General features: G+C 35.7%; 1 protein-coding gene across 1 annotated transcript in view; it reads right to left on the minus strand.

Annotated features, from left to right (window-relative positions):
• slc35f1 (solute carrier family 35 member F1) overlaps positions 1–13,792 on the minus strand; it is a 106,788-nt gene extending 92,996 nt beyond the window's left edge. Inside the window, exon 1 of the mRNA XM_073856320.1 lies at positions 13,405–13,792. Coding sequence (XP_073712421.1) covers positions 13,405–13,514 — 110 coding nt within the window. The 5' untranslated portion in view covers positions 13,515–13,792. The remainder of the gene's footprint in view (positions 1–13,404) is intronic.
• Positions 13,793–15,197: the final 1,405 nt, after the last annotated feature.

Raw genomic sequence — 15,197 nt, forward strand, 5'->3', positions numbered from 1 at the left:
GAGCCGAGGTGAAAACCTCAGAAAAATAATACTGCAACGCAGTTTAAGGTTTTGCCAGGTGGGCTAATGACTTCCCTCAAGTCAATGATCCGACCCCCTCGTTCACCCCTAGAGATTTCTGCTCATCACTGAAGCCGCCTTCGTGATCCGGGGCAGCTTAGCTCAGCTTTGCCGCTCTGCTGGGACGTGGCTGGAGGAGTCTACAGTGCTCACTGTGCATGTTAAAAAGCGCTTGCTCTTCTGACAGGTGCATCTTGGGAAAACGCTCAGGGCTGGTGATGTCATCACAGAAGGATTTAAATATCAAACTCCAGAGTAAAACGTGACTCAAGGTATAAAGAGCAACGTGCACAGAAAAGCACTTTTGGTCTTTCAGCACCTCAAGTAAACTGAATTTTGACAGATTGAGTTTTGCACGGTTTAATTACAGGTTATTATTTTATTCGACAGCCAGCTACGTGCAGCCTTTTAATGCTCAATTAAGTATGAAGTATGCAATTTAAAGAAAACTAGTTGGGACTAATAGCAAACACTTGTTGAAATTCAATAGGAAAATGTTAAGCAGGAATTACACAATCATCGAAATTGCAGTTATAACATCATTTTGTACTAATAATTTCAAAATATAAATATATATATATATATATATAAATATTTTAAAGCAACAGTTCACCAAAAATAAAAATAATGTCATTAATGACTCACCCTCATGTCGTTCCAACCTCGTAAGACCTCCGTTCATCTTCGGAAAACAGTTTAAGATGTTTTATATTTAGTCCGAGAGCTTGTTGACCCTTCATTGAAAATCAATGTATGGTATACTGTCCACATCCAGAAAGGTAATAAAAACATCATCAAAGTAGTCCATGTGACATCAGTGGGTCAGTTAAATCGTGTTGAAGCACTGAAAATACATTTTGGTCCAAAAATAACAAAAATTACAACTTTATTCAGCATTGGCTTCTCCTCCGCGTCTGTTGTGAAGCGCATGCGCGAGACTTAAGTCAAGTGACTGCAGTGACGCGGATGACGTGTTATCTGGTGCGCCCCAGCTGTTTTTTTTGTTTGTTTGTTTTTGCGCCAGGGAGATGCACACTGTAAGTTAAAAAAAAAACTTCGCAAACATATCTGAAGATAACACGTCATCTGCATCAATGCAGTCACGTGACTTTAGTCTCGCGCATGGGCTTCATAACAGAGGCGTAAGAGATGACAATTCTGAATAAAGTCGTAATTTTTGTTATTTTTGGACCAAAATGTATTTTCGTTTCTTCAACACATTCTAACTGGCCCAATGATGTCACATGGACTACTTTGATGATGTTTTTATTACCTTTCTGCACATGGACAGTATATCGTACGTAGATTTTTCAATGAAGGGTCAACAAGCTCCCAGACCAAATACAAAACATCCCAAACTGTGTTCCGAAGATGAACGGAGGTCCCACGACTCCGGAACGACACGAGGGTGAGTCACCAATGACGTTACTTTCATCTTTGGGTGAACTATCCCTTTAAGAATGAATGCTGATATCATTTTAGGGGTATTTGCACTAATAGAAGGTTAACTGCAGTGCATTTTGGGATACACAATTATACCCAGTGCTTTTGTTTTATACTGCACCTTTAATAAAAAGCAGTAGATCATGCATATACAAAATGTATATACTGCATTTAGTGCACACTACTGTAAATTTGGAGAAATGTTAGTATACTATACCATGTTATCTGCAGCTGGACAAAAACATTGCATTAAACCCGCAATTTCACAAACATTATGGCAATCAGAAGAATATGCTCCCAATCACCAAATAATACTATTCGAAAATGTTGCAATCTTTGCAACTATGCTCCATTGCCTAAGTTTTGACATTCACGATACGAGCGATAAAAAGCATCTTCTGTTCTTTCAATGGGAGCATGTAGTGTGCACGACCACTGAAAGCATGGAGAAGACGTTCACTCCGATCAATGCCTTTATTATGTGCGGATGTTCCTAGCCTTACATCACTCCTTGGCAGTCATGAAGACACTGTTAAATGGAGGAACAGGTCCGGAAAATTGGAGTCCTGCCATCTACAGGGACACATCCTCTCTCTATTGACCTTTGACTTACATCTAAAGATATCTTCAGAGAATAGACTGGCAGTACTTTTCTGAAGCTGACAAAAATGCTCCAATTTTTATATCTCGAGGCGAATATTGTCGCCTTTTTTGTGCATTTACAAGAAGCACAAGGCATTTGATTTTACAGCTGCCAAATTGCATTGACAACATGCTATCTGTCAAACGTACTGTAGATAAAGGATATTGACTAATGCCACTGAAATATCTCTGCCATAGCATCTGTTATTAGACACTAGGGGAGAGGAAATAAAGTGGGCTTCATTTCAGCATGAGGAAATGAACACACAATCCTGTGTCAAGATGATTTGATGAATCTGTGTCTTACCCAGCCTGTTTTCATGGGTAAATTGCATAATTCTTGTGAAATAATAAAATAAAATGCACAAACAAGGATAAGTAAGCTCTTTACACTGCAAAAAAATATTTTCAAGGAAAAAAAATTCTTAGTATTAAATTAAGATGCTTTTTCTTGATGAGCAAAACAACCCAAGAAAATAAGTCTACTTTATAGACCAAAAATATCACATTTAAGTGATTTTGTGCATAAAACAAGCAAAAATCTGCCAATGGGGGTAAGCAACTAAACTCAAGAAAATTTCAAGAAAAATTTGCTTATCCGATTGGCAGATTTTTTTGCTTGTTTTATGCACAAAATTACTTAAATTTGATATTTTTGGTCAAAAAACTATTTTGTTTTCTTTATTTTCTAGACTTATTTTCTTGGGTCGTTTTGTCCATCAAGAAAAAGCATCTTAATTTAAGAGTGTTTAGATATTTTTACTGAAAACAAGACAAAAAAAACTAAGAATTTTTTTTCTTGAAAATAATTTTTTGCAGTGTAGAGATCGATTCACCCAAAATGTGAAACCCATTTTGTACTGTACAAATACCAAAAAAAATGTATGGTGCTTAAAAAGGAGATTAAAATGTTTGTAGATGTGATGTCAAAATCTAAATAATATCAAATTTAAGTGATTTTGTGCATAAAACAAGCAAAAAATCTGCCAATGGGGTAAGCTAATTTTCTTGAATTTTTCTTGAATTTAGTGTTTAAGAAAAATGTTCAAGATTTTTTGCTAGACTTGTTTTCTTGGGTCGTTTTGCTCTTCAAGAAAAAGCATCTTAATTTAAGAATTTTTAGATATTTTTACTAAAAAACAAGACAAAAATACTAAGAATTTTTTTTCTTGAAAATAATTTTTTGCAGTGTACTATTAAAAAGTAAAAAATAATAAATGGTGCTGACCTATAAAGTATATTTTCTGCATTCAAATTGTATTGTAATATCCTTTGGAATGCTATAATATAATGTACATCTATTTGTTAAATGTATATCTAACTGATGCCTATGCACCCTCTTGTCTGTTTTTTTTTTATTATTATTATTTTCTTTTCTTTTTTCTTCTTGTTGAGGCATGTGAATTATTTCTGTTATATGAGGTATGGCACGGTACATGCTACCTGTTGTTGTTAATAAAGCATACATTTTTTTTTAAAAAAATCAATTTTGAAAGGTGTATATACAAACAGACCTTTAAGTGCTTCCCTCAACTACAAATTTCCAAAAATCGTCCCCTAAATTCCCCAAAACGCCACTTTAGTGCACTAAAATAACCAAAATCAGTCAACTCATCAGACAGGGCGGCTCAAGAGGTTTCAAGTGGAGAGAAGAGCAGCATGAGTAATATTCAAGCTTTCCTTACCACTCCATTCATACTGATAGACAGAGACTTCCAGTGTTTGAATTATGAACAGCTTTACAGCTTCCTGTACAATTTAACCCAGTTCATCCATCCGCCTGCATAATGTGCATATGCATATCCACACCCCAATTCAGTATTCATCAAAGCAACTAAGTTTTAAATGTACTGCAGCAAAAGAATATATAAAATCGCATTCAAGTCACAGAAATTATGTGTTGTGAAATTAAACTATGATTTTTGATGCAACAAAGCTTGACTAATATTTTAAGTGGATTATAGGGAAGAAATAGCTACATCATACTGTTAGATTAGTTTTGTATTGGGTTAGATACAGATGGTTGATAATTACGATTGCAAAGCAAAGGGTACGCGTTCGATCCCAGGGAAAACACATACTGATTAAATGCATCCCTTGAGTGCAATAGAAGTCGTATTAGATGGGCAAAAGCATATATTAGGGATGCACCGAAATGAAAATTCTAGGCGGAAAACCGAAAAAAAAAAAAAAAACGCAAGAAATTATGACAATTGTTAGTGCATTTATGGCTATGACTGTGTACTAACTTTACTAAAATCAAGCCATTGCAATTGCATAAATTAATATTCATTGTTTTTAATATTAAAATGTTATGCACAGATATGTAAGAAAATAATGACAGGGTTTTGCACAATGTAATGTTTAAAAATTTAGTCGGTAGCCAAATATTAGGTGCATCCCTAATTTTTATGTATAGTATATAAATACAAATCTTAAATCATGACGTATATGAGTTGAAGTTTTAAGAAGTTTTTTTTTTTTTTGGATACTGCATCCCTTCACATAAGGCAAATTGGATCCTGGTTGTCCTTCACTCACAGACAGACGAACAGAAGTAGACACACCTGAATTGACCTCAATTAATCACAATTCACTGGAGGGAATCCGGCAGCAATTCAATGATGATATTTGACTTTGCCGCAACAATCTGGCAGACAATTAATGAAGGATATAAGATACAGCTTTTACATAATGTTCGATTTGGTCGTATTATAAAAACAATTATAAAACGGGTAGTTCTGGTTCTTCATTCTGATTGGTTGAAACGCGTTCTAAGCCGTGATAAAATACACCGGTAACCTCACGGTTCAGACCACATTACATAAGTATCACTGCGCACCTGTTGCTGCGTACTGATTAAAATAAACACTACAATCTTTAATAATATTTTTAATTTGTCTACAATTGCGCAATTAATGGCAATATCCAGATAAATATTGTTGAGTCATCTCGTCGATAAAGAGAAAACGTTGTCTGAGGAGTTTATAACTCAAGTTCATACGTCCGCTATTATCCACTGGGCACTGACACATTCACTGAAAACATAGTGTAGTACTGTTCATGGCTCTGAATCTGATCTCTTACTAAAGTTCTTCACAAAAATGGAATTATGTCCGCTTTTAGCTAAATAATTTAAGGGGTGATAAGAGAACAAATGATGGTAAGATGAAACGTTTTTTTGTTTGTTTTTGTTTGAAAGCGGATGGTCTGTTCTTTCATTTTGATATTTTATGTTTATTTAAAGAAGATAATTTTTCTGCCAGGCATTAAACTAAAACTGGGTGGCAACTTAAAAAAAAACTGCTGAAGGGGAAAGAGTTAAGCATGCTTCCAAGCATATTTGATCATCACTTCAACAGTTGCACAATATAAATGTTAATGTATAAATTAGATGAATGGTATAAAATAAACACCACAGTCTTTAATCATATTTTCATTGTGACTTTGCTGCATCTGTGTTGGTTGTAAACTGTGCTCTGTTTCAGTCACACTTGATTCTGAGGAACTACTTTGTTTGCGGAAGAGTAATATTTGTACTAATATAATTACAACTTATTTGTGTTTTATTTTATAAAATCCCGCTAACGTTATGCATATGAAGTAACCGTTTTATAAACGCAATAAACCCTCGAAGCCCTGGGTCACCAGTGCATTTTATAACAGCTAAGGGGGTTTCGCGTCGTGCCTAACAACGGCCCTTAGCTGTTATAAAATGCACTGGTAACCCACTTCTTCTTGGGGTTTATTGCTTTAGTAACTTTTAGTTGTTTTAACACAATCAGAAGAGATACCCACATCCTATTCAACTTCTGCCCGACATTCCCCGGAAATACCTTTATATGGTTCCCATTCATTCTCAACCGGACGTTGGCCACTAAAAGATTACAAAGGGTAAACTGGTCCTAAATATGTACATGTTGCCCTTTCATACTACATTTGCAGTATTAACTATTCTGCTTTTAGAAGACAGCATGGAGAAACCGTATGGAGGAAGAGTGTCCCGCTACGCTGAAAGCGGATAGGGACGCCCGGCATAAATTGCTCATAGATGTTCCACAAAGCAATAAATGGGCATTAAGCTGTGAACAAAACTACGAGGCTCATTATCAGCGGGAGAATTTTTATAACGGAGGCTGAATGTTAACTCAATTTCAACAAATCCTGCCAAGTCGAGCCATGAGAGCTCCTCTGACCTGATTACCACCACATGATTAAACAGCCAATTACATCGCGGCACACGGCTCACAAACAGCCATTTAGGGAACAGAAATCATCAGATACATGCCACTGTTATTCTGGAAGGCCGTTCTGTATAATGAGAGATATTGATCAATTATTTCACAGCTTTAAGCAAAGTTGCAATATTTTCAAATATGTGACCTTGGACCACAACACCAGTCATAAGTTGCACAGGTAGATTTGTAGCAATAGCCAACAATACATTGTATGGGTCAAAAATATATTTTTTATGCCAAAAATCATTCGGATTAGGGCTGTCAAAAGATTAATCGCGATTAATCGCATACAAAATAAAAGTTTGTGTTTGGGAATCCGGTCTTCTGAGGTCAATTCAAAACGAAAGGCAATACACATGACACCTTTCTTTGCCCAAATCTTTGCCACCGAAGGATGAATGGCACGTTTAATTTAACATTTTACATGATTTCAGCTATTCAGCGTGCCATAATGGAAGCACAGGAATTGAGAACAAAGTTGCGCTGTTAGATCCACGCTGCTGTGAAGGCTTGGGTACGCCAGAACAATAACATCAGCTCACCTCCTCCTCCATTCCAAGTATTATTTCAGAAGCCACTTTCGCCAAAGATTGCATTACGTCTTAACAATCCTAAAAACATGCAATCTAAAAGACATGACAAACAGCATGTTTAGGGTTCAAAGAGGCCATTTATTAAGAAATAGGTTAGAAAGAACTAAACTAAAGATAGCTTATAAAGTTGTTGGTGGCTTTATTTCAGAGCTACTAAGAGCCAAAACAAAAGTCTACACAAAACTATTTTATGATCAACTTAAAGCTCACATAAAAACACATTGTTTCTGCTCGTCTCATGTAAATCTTGAGTAAATTTAGAGTTGTATACCATCCTTTATATATCCAAAAAGTCTTTAGTTTTATTAGAATTATAAAAGACAGATCAGCTGTCTCGATTCTTTCTAAATGTATTTATATATAACATAAAATATATTAAAATCTTAAGAAATATAATATATTCATGTAAATGTTTTTAAATACATACATGCATGTGTGTATTTATATATACAAAATAATTACACACAGTGCACAAACATATATGCAAAAACAAACATTTATTTTGTATGCGATTAATCGCGATTAATCTTTTGACAACCCTAGTTAGTGTGTTTGTGCGCTATTCCAGTTAAATTGCCCATATAAGGACTTCCACTGTACTTCCTGCACTGATATTTCCCATAAAAGAAATAAAGCAAGATTGATACGCATGAATCTTTCATGTTCTAAAAAAACCTTTCAGAAACTTGTACAAACTCGGTTAACGTTCATTCGGCACAGAAATACTCACACTCACACGTCACATGTCCAACTGCTTTTTTGACACATGATTGCCTATTGTTTAGCATGAGGAATCCAACACTTTTACAAAGTTATTAAGTCAGAATGCATGAAATAGCTTGAAACCCCACCCCCTTTAACTCTTTCTCCACCATTGACGGGTTCAATTAAGAGAAAACGCTTCCCTGCCAATGACGAGTATTTCCGGCAATCCACAATACCGCACCTTATACAACCCGGAAGACACGCCTGACCTGAAAAAGTAAGAACTGTGTGTATGTTTTGAGGATCACTCTGAATCTGATCTCTATCAGAAGTCTTTCTCAAAAATTGAATTATCTCAGCTTTTGCTAAAATTTGGTGTTTTTGAAGAAACCTACCCATATTTGAAAGGTGATAAGAAGAGCACTAATCAAGGTAGGATGAAACGTTTTTTTTTTATTGTTTTGTTAAAGGTGCTATATGATGTCACAGAAGAACCATGTTTGACTATACAGTTCCATAAAAAAACGTTAATGTTCGAAAAACACAAAAGGTTCTCTGTGGTTCCTAAGACTATAAAAAGGAAAGAAAGAAATGGTTAGTTTAAGAGCCTTTTACGGAATGTTTTTTTGGGGAATAAAAAATGGTTCTTTTGTAGCACCTTTAAACCGTGTACCATATATAGTAAAATCAGTTCCACAGGAATATAATCCATGCAATTTTCCTCTGAAAACACTTACATCCACCTGCAAACATAATTAACTGTAATATTCCTCTCATTGTAAACACAATCTGTTTCTTCACACACTAAATTGAATTGGATTTAGAAAAGATCTCTTTTTGTATCTCTGCCCATGTGCCAGGAAAAAGCTTTTATCCCTTTTTGTTTATCTTTTTCGTAAAAACACTGAACGGATTCCACTCTGTACTGGCACTTTACCACAGCATATATCTGAAACACAAGAGCATAACAGTACAGCACTCACATTATTTACTGCACAACATTATCAGCCAGGTCTCACAGCAACAGAACAAGCTTTACTGAAAATAATAAAGTGCAATGCTGCTCCTAACCAGCAGGGGTGCTGTGGGTATTACTCATTTAAAGGACAAGTTCGGTATTTTACACTTAAAGCCCTGTTTTCAGATTGTTTATGGTGAAATAGAACAGTTTTGACTGAAATTTCGACATATGCGGCTGCCCCAAGAATTTTTCGGGTGTTCGTTGTTTCACCTCCCGCCTCTACAATGGGTGTATAGGTGCACTGGAACAATCCTTCCTAAAATGCATTAAACTTTCGTTTACTAAGACGTGAAACTCACAGAGTGTTCAGGGGTGTTCACTGATATGCTCACACAAAAATTGCTGCAAAAGATGCTTTCCAACAGGTTTTATCATAGTTTTTGCCAACTCCATTGACTTGTATTAGATGTGAGGTACGGTATTACTCCGCGCCGGGAACCTTGTTTGTATTCTTGCAATTGGCAAAGGTGGATTATTGCCACCCACTGGGCTGGAGTGTCTATTATTCAAGCTCTCAGCAGAAGAATATACGAGTGTGAGGCGTTTGGAAAAATCGGTCCACAAGTTTACAACGAATGCTAAAACACCTGTTGGAAAGCATCTTTTGCAGCGATTTTTGTGTGAGCATATTAGTAAACACCCCTGACCACTCGGTGAGTTTCATGTCTTTGTAAGCGAAAGTTTAATGCATTTTAGGAAGGATTATTCCTGTGCACCTATACACACATTGTAGAGGTGGGAGGTGAAACAACAATATCTGAAAAGTGATATGTACCAATAAACTTGTTTAACCACACCAGAGTAAATAATGTTCGCGGTTGTTGTTCATACATCATAGGTGAACAAACATACAGGTCACGACAATAAAAAAGTATACGCAGAATGTATGCATGTTACATCCAAACATACTATAAAAAGCATACTGTTTTAATGGTCAATCAGTAGTTACTATATACTTTTATAGTATGATTTCAAAATGCATGGAAAGCGACCCAATTAAAGCTATAAATTCCCCTTTAATCTGAGTTTTTGGGAACATGGCTATATAAAAATGCAGTATTTTTGGTTTGACTCCAGTAAAAACATAAGCACCTATTGGATCTAAACGCAAGACACACAACTAGGACAGAGCATCCTTGAAAGCCTTATTAGTTTATTCAGAATTGTTCCTCGATTGGCCAATTAGATGTCATATTGCAACCACAAATACAATCTGACATCCAATCCAATTTCTTCAGATAAATAATGATGACCTTCTCCATCCACACAACCATGTCTATTACTAAGGTTTGTAATGGATCACAAAGGCAGACAACATTAACCATGATAAATTATATGCTGACCACAATGCAGATCAAACACAAATAATGGAATATACGCATATGTGTATATTTAATAACATAATACATCACGTATATCATAAAAATATCATAATGATGATACATGCAGGCATATACAACAATGCAGAACTGTATTCCTCTTCACTTAAGATTTAGTAAGACACTCTGCTGCTGTTTTGAATTACAATTAGTGATAGTTATTAAAAACAACTAACACCTGAGAAATTGTAAATGTTGTAAAATTCCCTGCCATGATGCTTGGATGTTGTAAATGGTTGCCAAGTCTTTGCTATATGGTAGCTAGGGTGTTTTGGGTGTTTGGTTACTTTGCCCAAGTCAAAAGTGGCAACCTCAAATATGTATATTTTTATTGCCTACATGTGTCTCTATTGCCTTTTTAAACCCATGATTGGGTCAAATGTAGACATTTCTATTAGTGCTGCAACAACTAATCGATAATAATAGATTATGAAATTCTTTATCAACGAATTGTAGTAGTGTGTGGCTTCTGTACTTTTAAAAGTACACTTCTACAGGAAAGTACCCTGATTTAGTGACCTTTTAGCTTTAAGTAAAAATTCTAATAGGGGTGTGCACACTAAAGTTTTTAAACCCGGCTGAAAACGCCCAGTGGACGCCAACTGCCTGCTTTTTTCAGCCGACTGTCAGCTTTCTTCACTTGGGTAGCTGTAATACTTCTGCATTGTTTATCAGTCGTAGTACGTTGTGCCGGTTGGTTGTTGTGATATTTGTCCCGCTCCTCCTCCACTGTGATTGGACAGCCATGTGAGAACTGATATTGACGAGCTGAGGTTTCAACCACAGTTGAATAGTTTTAAACTCTCGGCACTCAGCGTTAAGTGCGAAAATTAAGTGCCAGTTTTCAGCGTGAAAAAAATGCGCCAGCAGTAAAACGCAACGCTTCCATTGGAAAGTATTAAAAACATCCACCGGCGTAAAAGCTTTGGTGTGTACGCCCACTAATTGAGTAAATATTTATGTTTTTAATCCGAATAGTTGGTTAATCGAAAAAATAATCGTCAGATTAAGCGATTATGAAAATAATCATTAGTTGCAGCCAGTGTTGGGTAAAGTTACTTTTAAAAGTAATTCATTACAATATTAAGTTACTCCCCAAAAAAGTAACCAATTGCATTACTTAGTTACTTTTCATGGAAAGTAACACTTACGTTACTTTTAAGTTACTTTTAAGTTACTTTTTCTTACTTGGCTGATGCTTGATCTCTTTCAGGCCTTGCAGGTGTTTTTTATGAAGTTCTGCATTCAGAAATTACATATTTCCATCACAAAAATGTCAAGCTCTGGCCTGCCATCTCCGTTTCCCACTCAAACTGGCGCTCGCGCATAGAGTGTGTATTTCTACATGACTATGTTCAGTTTAATTCAGTACATTATGTTTTTTTTTTTTCAAATTAATTAAACTGAAAAGTAACTTGCATTACTTTTTTAAAAAAGTAACTCAATTATTAATGTGTGCATTTAAAAAGTAATGCGTTACTTTACTCGTTACTTCAGATGAGAAATATTATTACGTAATGCACGTTACTTGTAATGCGTTACCCCCAACACTGGTTGCAGCCCTAATTTCTATAAACTAACGCAACCAAACAGTTAAGTTTGTCCATACTTTAACCAACAACTCATTATTACAAGTTTTTCCTCCACAAGCCACACAATTTGAAGTAAAATTCACATCCGTAGCAAAAACATAGCAAATGCATAAAAGTTTACAACTTAGGGTTCAAATCCCACCCTATATAAATCCTACATATAAGCATACTACTTATGCTTGCCTTATTAAGTGCCACTAAAAATGTTCATTTCTATGCTGTGGCATCCAGATGGTTGAAAGATCACCGCAATTCCCCAATAATAAGACTAAGCCTCACTTTCACCGCAACAAACAGATTCCACTCTTGGCAGGTTCACAATGGGCCCAAAAGCACCAAGTGTGCAACTGGATCTTCCCCTGCACAGATTCCACCTCCAGAGACATTGTTCTGGAAAATAAAGGCAAGTTGCGGGTATAAAAAGAACCAGCAGATGGCAAAAAGAGAGAGCACAGACTGCCTGACTCATCTGACCCAAGACAACCAGCTGTCATTCTCAATGCATAACCCCACACACAACTGGAGCTCCAGCGTCTGTCCGGCTAACCTTACAACAGGGGTTACCGAACAAAACAATCATCTTCAAAATAATGAGTCATGCAATGCTTGAATGCATGTGCGTATGCCACAATTACAGCCCGAATAACATCAGAAATGTACCATCAAAAGTTCATCAGTTTCACTGTAATGCACTACTCAATTTAATGTTTTTTATGTTTTACTCAGTAATTGACATTTACTTAATGTGTTCATATTGTATACTGTTTAAAATACAATAAATAGTAGAAAATGTGCCACCCCTGATATTAATTGCAGGCTCTTTAATAAAAGAGTACTCTGGCCCGCACCCAAACTAACCACAATAAACTCTGACATTTTAAAAGCCCAGTCGAGTGCAGATTTTCAACCCCTTGTTGTTTGGACCACAGTTTTATTAGGCCAAATAGGTTTTAGTACACGACAGGTTTTCGGACACACTTGAATGGACATTCTGCATTGAATTCCTTAGGCGCCAGCATACACTTGTGATGGATAGACGCACACACCACAAGACAAAAGAGGCGTAGTGTGCATACAGTATCTCCACAAGACCTCTCTCAGTCACTGCAATGAAGTGATCTCTTGACTTTCACACAGCGAAAATCTATGATGCAACCCGTACAGAAAAAGACAATGTGCATGACGGTTCATGAAATTTATGTTGAGCCTGTTTTGCAACTTGGCATTTAAGTAGTTCACATCTTATAAATGACTGTCCGACTAAATGTCACAAATAAATTCATACAAAAGACTCCTGCTGTTTTTACTCATCCTAAATGCTAGACCACCTGCCATTAGGTCATAAAGGTAAAATGAGGTAAATTATTATACTGAAGCAGTCAAAAATATAGATATAAAGAGCAGCTTAGATACAAAACATGCATTTGGATACAAAAGGGTAAAATGATAAACTATCATCTGGCCATCATCATAACAGGTGTAATACAAACATCGACCAAACCCAAATATGACCAAGACTAAATAAAAAAGGATTTATTTCACCTCTCTAGAAGATGATAAATCAGGGTTTAGTCAAGGCATATTTGGATACATCAATGGGATACCCTACTTTGTCCATCAAAACAGGTGTATTCAAAACACACACATACAAATAATGCAACCAGGTGAGATTGTACCTGGATCAAACATTTTATTAAACATGCCCAGCACAATACCAATGTATCTTCTTACCTGCTGAGCACTTTCTTTATCCTCTGAAACACGGATGGTGAAGCTGTGACTGTCTCTGATGGCATTGTTTCAATCGTGGTGACAACATGGTTCTGGTGTTCGGGAATCATATCTAAAGCTAGAAAACTAAAGCGATCAGTAAGCAGTGATCATTCCTAAACCAGCTTCAGTTTTCCATAATCCAGGTGAAAATGAACAGGTGTAGGCTATGTATCTCCGGTAAGTGATGCGAGAGAGATGCCGGAGGCTCCTAGAGGTTGCTGGATGTTAAAGGTTCATGCAGGGTGATGCACTTGTTTTCCTGTGTGGTTTCTGAGAAGAGGATCCCCGGTGTCTCGGTGTGCATCTTCTGAACGCCAGCGCTGGACTGCCGCGATTGTTGGGAGGCGGGACGATTTGGAGTGAAATGTAGCGTCGGGACGTTAGAGGGCGCTGCTTGCAATCTTACACTACGACCAATGAAAATGATTTGGAAAATGTAGTTTATTATAAGTAGGAGTAAAGTAAATGTAAGGGAATTAATTAAATGTAAAAAAATAAATACTGTTATAAATAAATGATTGGGAAATAATTACATGATGTGAGAATAAAGTACTGCTGGTCTTAGCTGGATTTTTCTGTAGGGTAATCATCAAATAACAATAAAATAGTGTAATAAATATAATCATAATCACCAAATATAGCAATAAAATACGGTACATGTAATCATTAAATTAACAAAAAAATACTGTATTAAATGTGAGTATAATAATCAAATTAAAATATTTATATAATAAATATAATATAAAAAACAAATATATATAATAATAAATGCATGCAATTTTTTAAATGTAAAATAAAATACTGTAATAAATAATAATATCATGTTAGAATAAATTACTGCAATAAAAAAGTAGATGCAATAATTTCAATTCGAGAATAAAATACTGTAATAAATACTGAAATAAATAAATGTAGACATAATCATTTTATTTGAGAATAAAATACTGAAATAAACATAATCATAGCATTTAAAAATATCTAAAATCAGCATAAGCTGGTTTTTGCTGGTCTCCCAGCACGGTTTGAACTGGTTTAGCTGGTGTAGCAAGCTGGTTTAGCTGTGTCTTGGTCACTTTTAAGATGGTCAGGCTGGACTGACCCACCAGCTTGACTAGCTTTGCCAGGCAGAGGAGGACCAGCTACTGCCATTTTAAGCCAGCTAAAACCAGCTACCAGTTTAAGCTTAAGTTTAAGTGTTTAAGTTTAACAATAATATAGTGTAATAAATATAATCATAATCACCAAATATAACAAATATATTAAATGTATTAAATAGCACATATATTAAATGTGATTATAATAATTAACTAAACTATTTAAATAAATGCATGCAATTTTTTTAAGGTAAAATAAAATACTGTAATAAATAAATGTTAGGGAAATAATTACAAGTTAGAATAAATTACTGCAATAAAAAAGTAGATGCAACAATTTCAATTTGAGAATAAAATACTGTAATAAACGTCTTACGCTACTGAAAAATACCCTACTGAAAAACACATCTAAAACCAGCATAAGCTGGTGAGCTGCTTTTTGCTGGTCTCCCAGCTTGGTTTTAACTGGTTTAGCTGGTGTAGCAAACTGGTTGTGTTTTGGTCACTTTTAAGATGGTCAGGCTTTTGAGAAGGACCAGCTTAAACCAGCTACTGCTATCTTAAGCCATCTGAAACCAGCTCCCAGTTTATGCTGGTCTTAGCTGGATTTTTCAGTAGGGTAACCATGTGACCACCTGCCATTAGGTGTATATAGTT

This window comes from Misgurnus anguillicaudatus, chromosome 18 (assembly GCF_027580225.2).
Source record: "Misgurnus anguillicaudatus chromosome 18, ASM2758022v2, whole genome shotgun sequence".
NCBI classification, from domain to species: domain Eukaryota; kingdom Metazoa; phylum Chordata; class Actinopteri; order Cypriniformes; family Cobitidae; genus Misgurnus; species Misgurnus anguillicaudatus.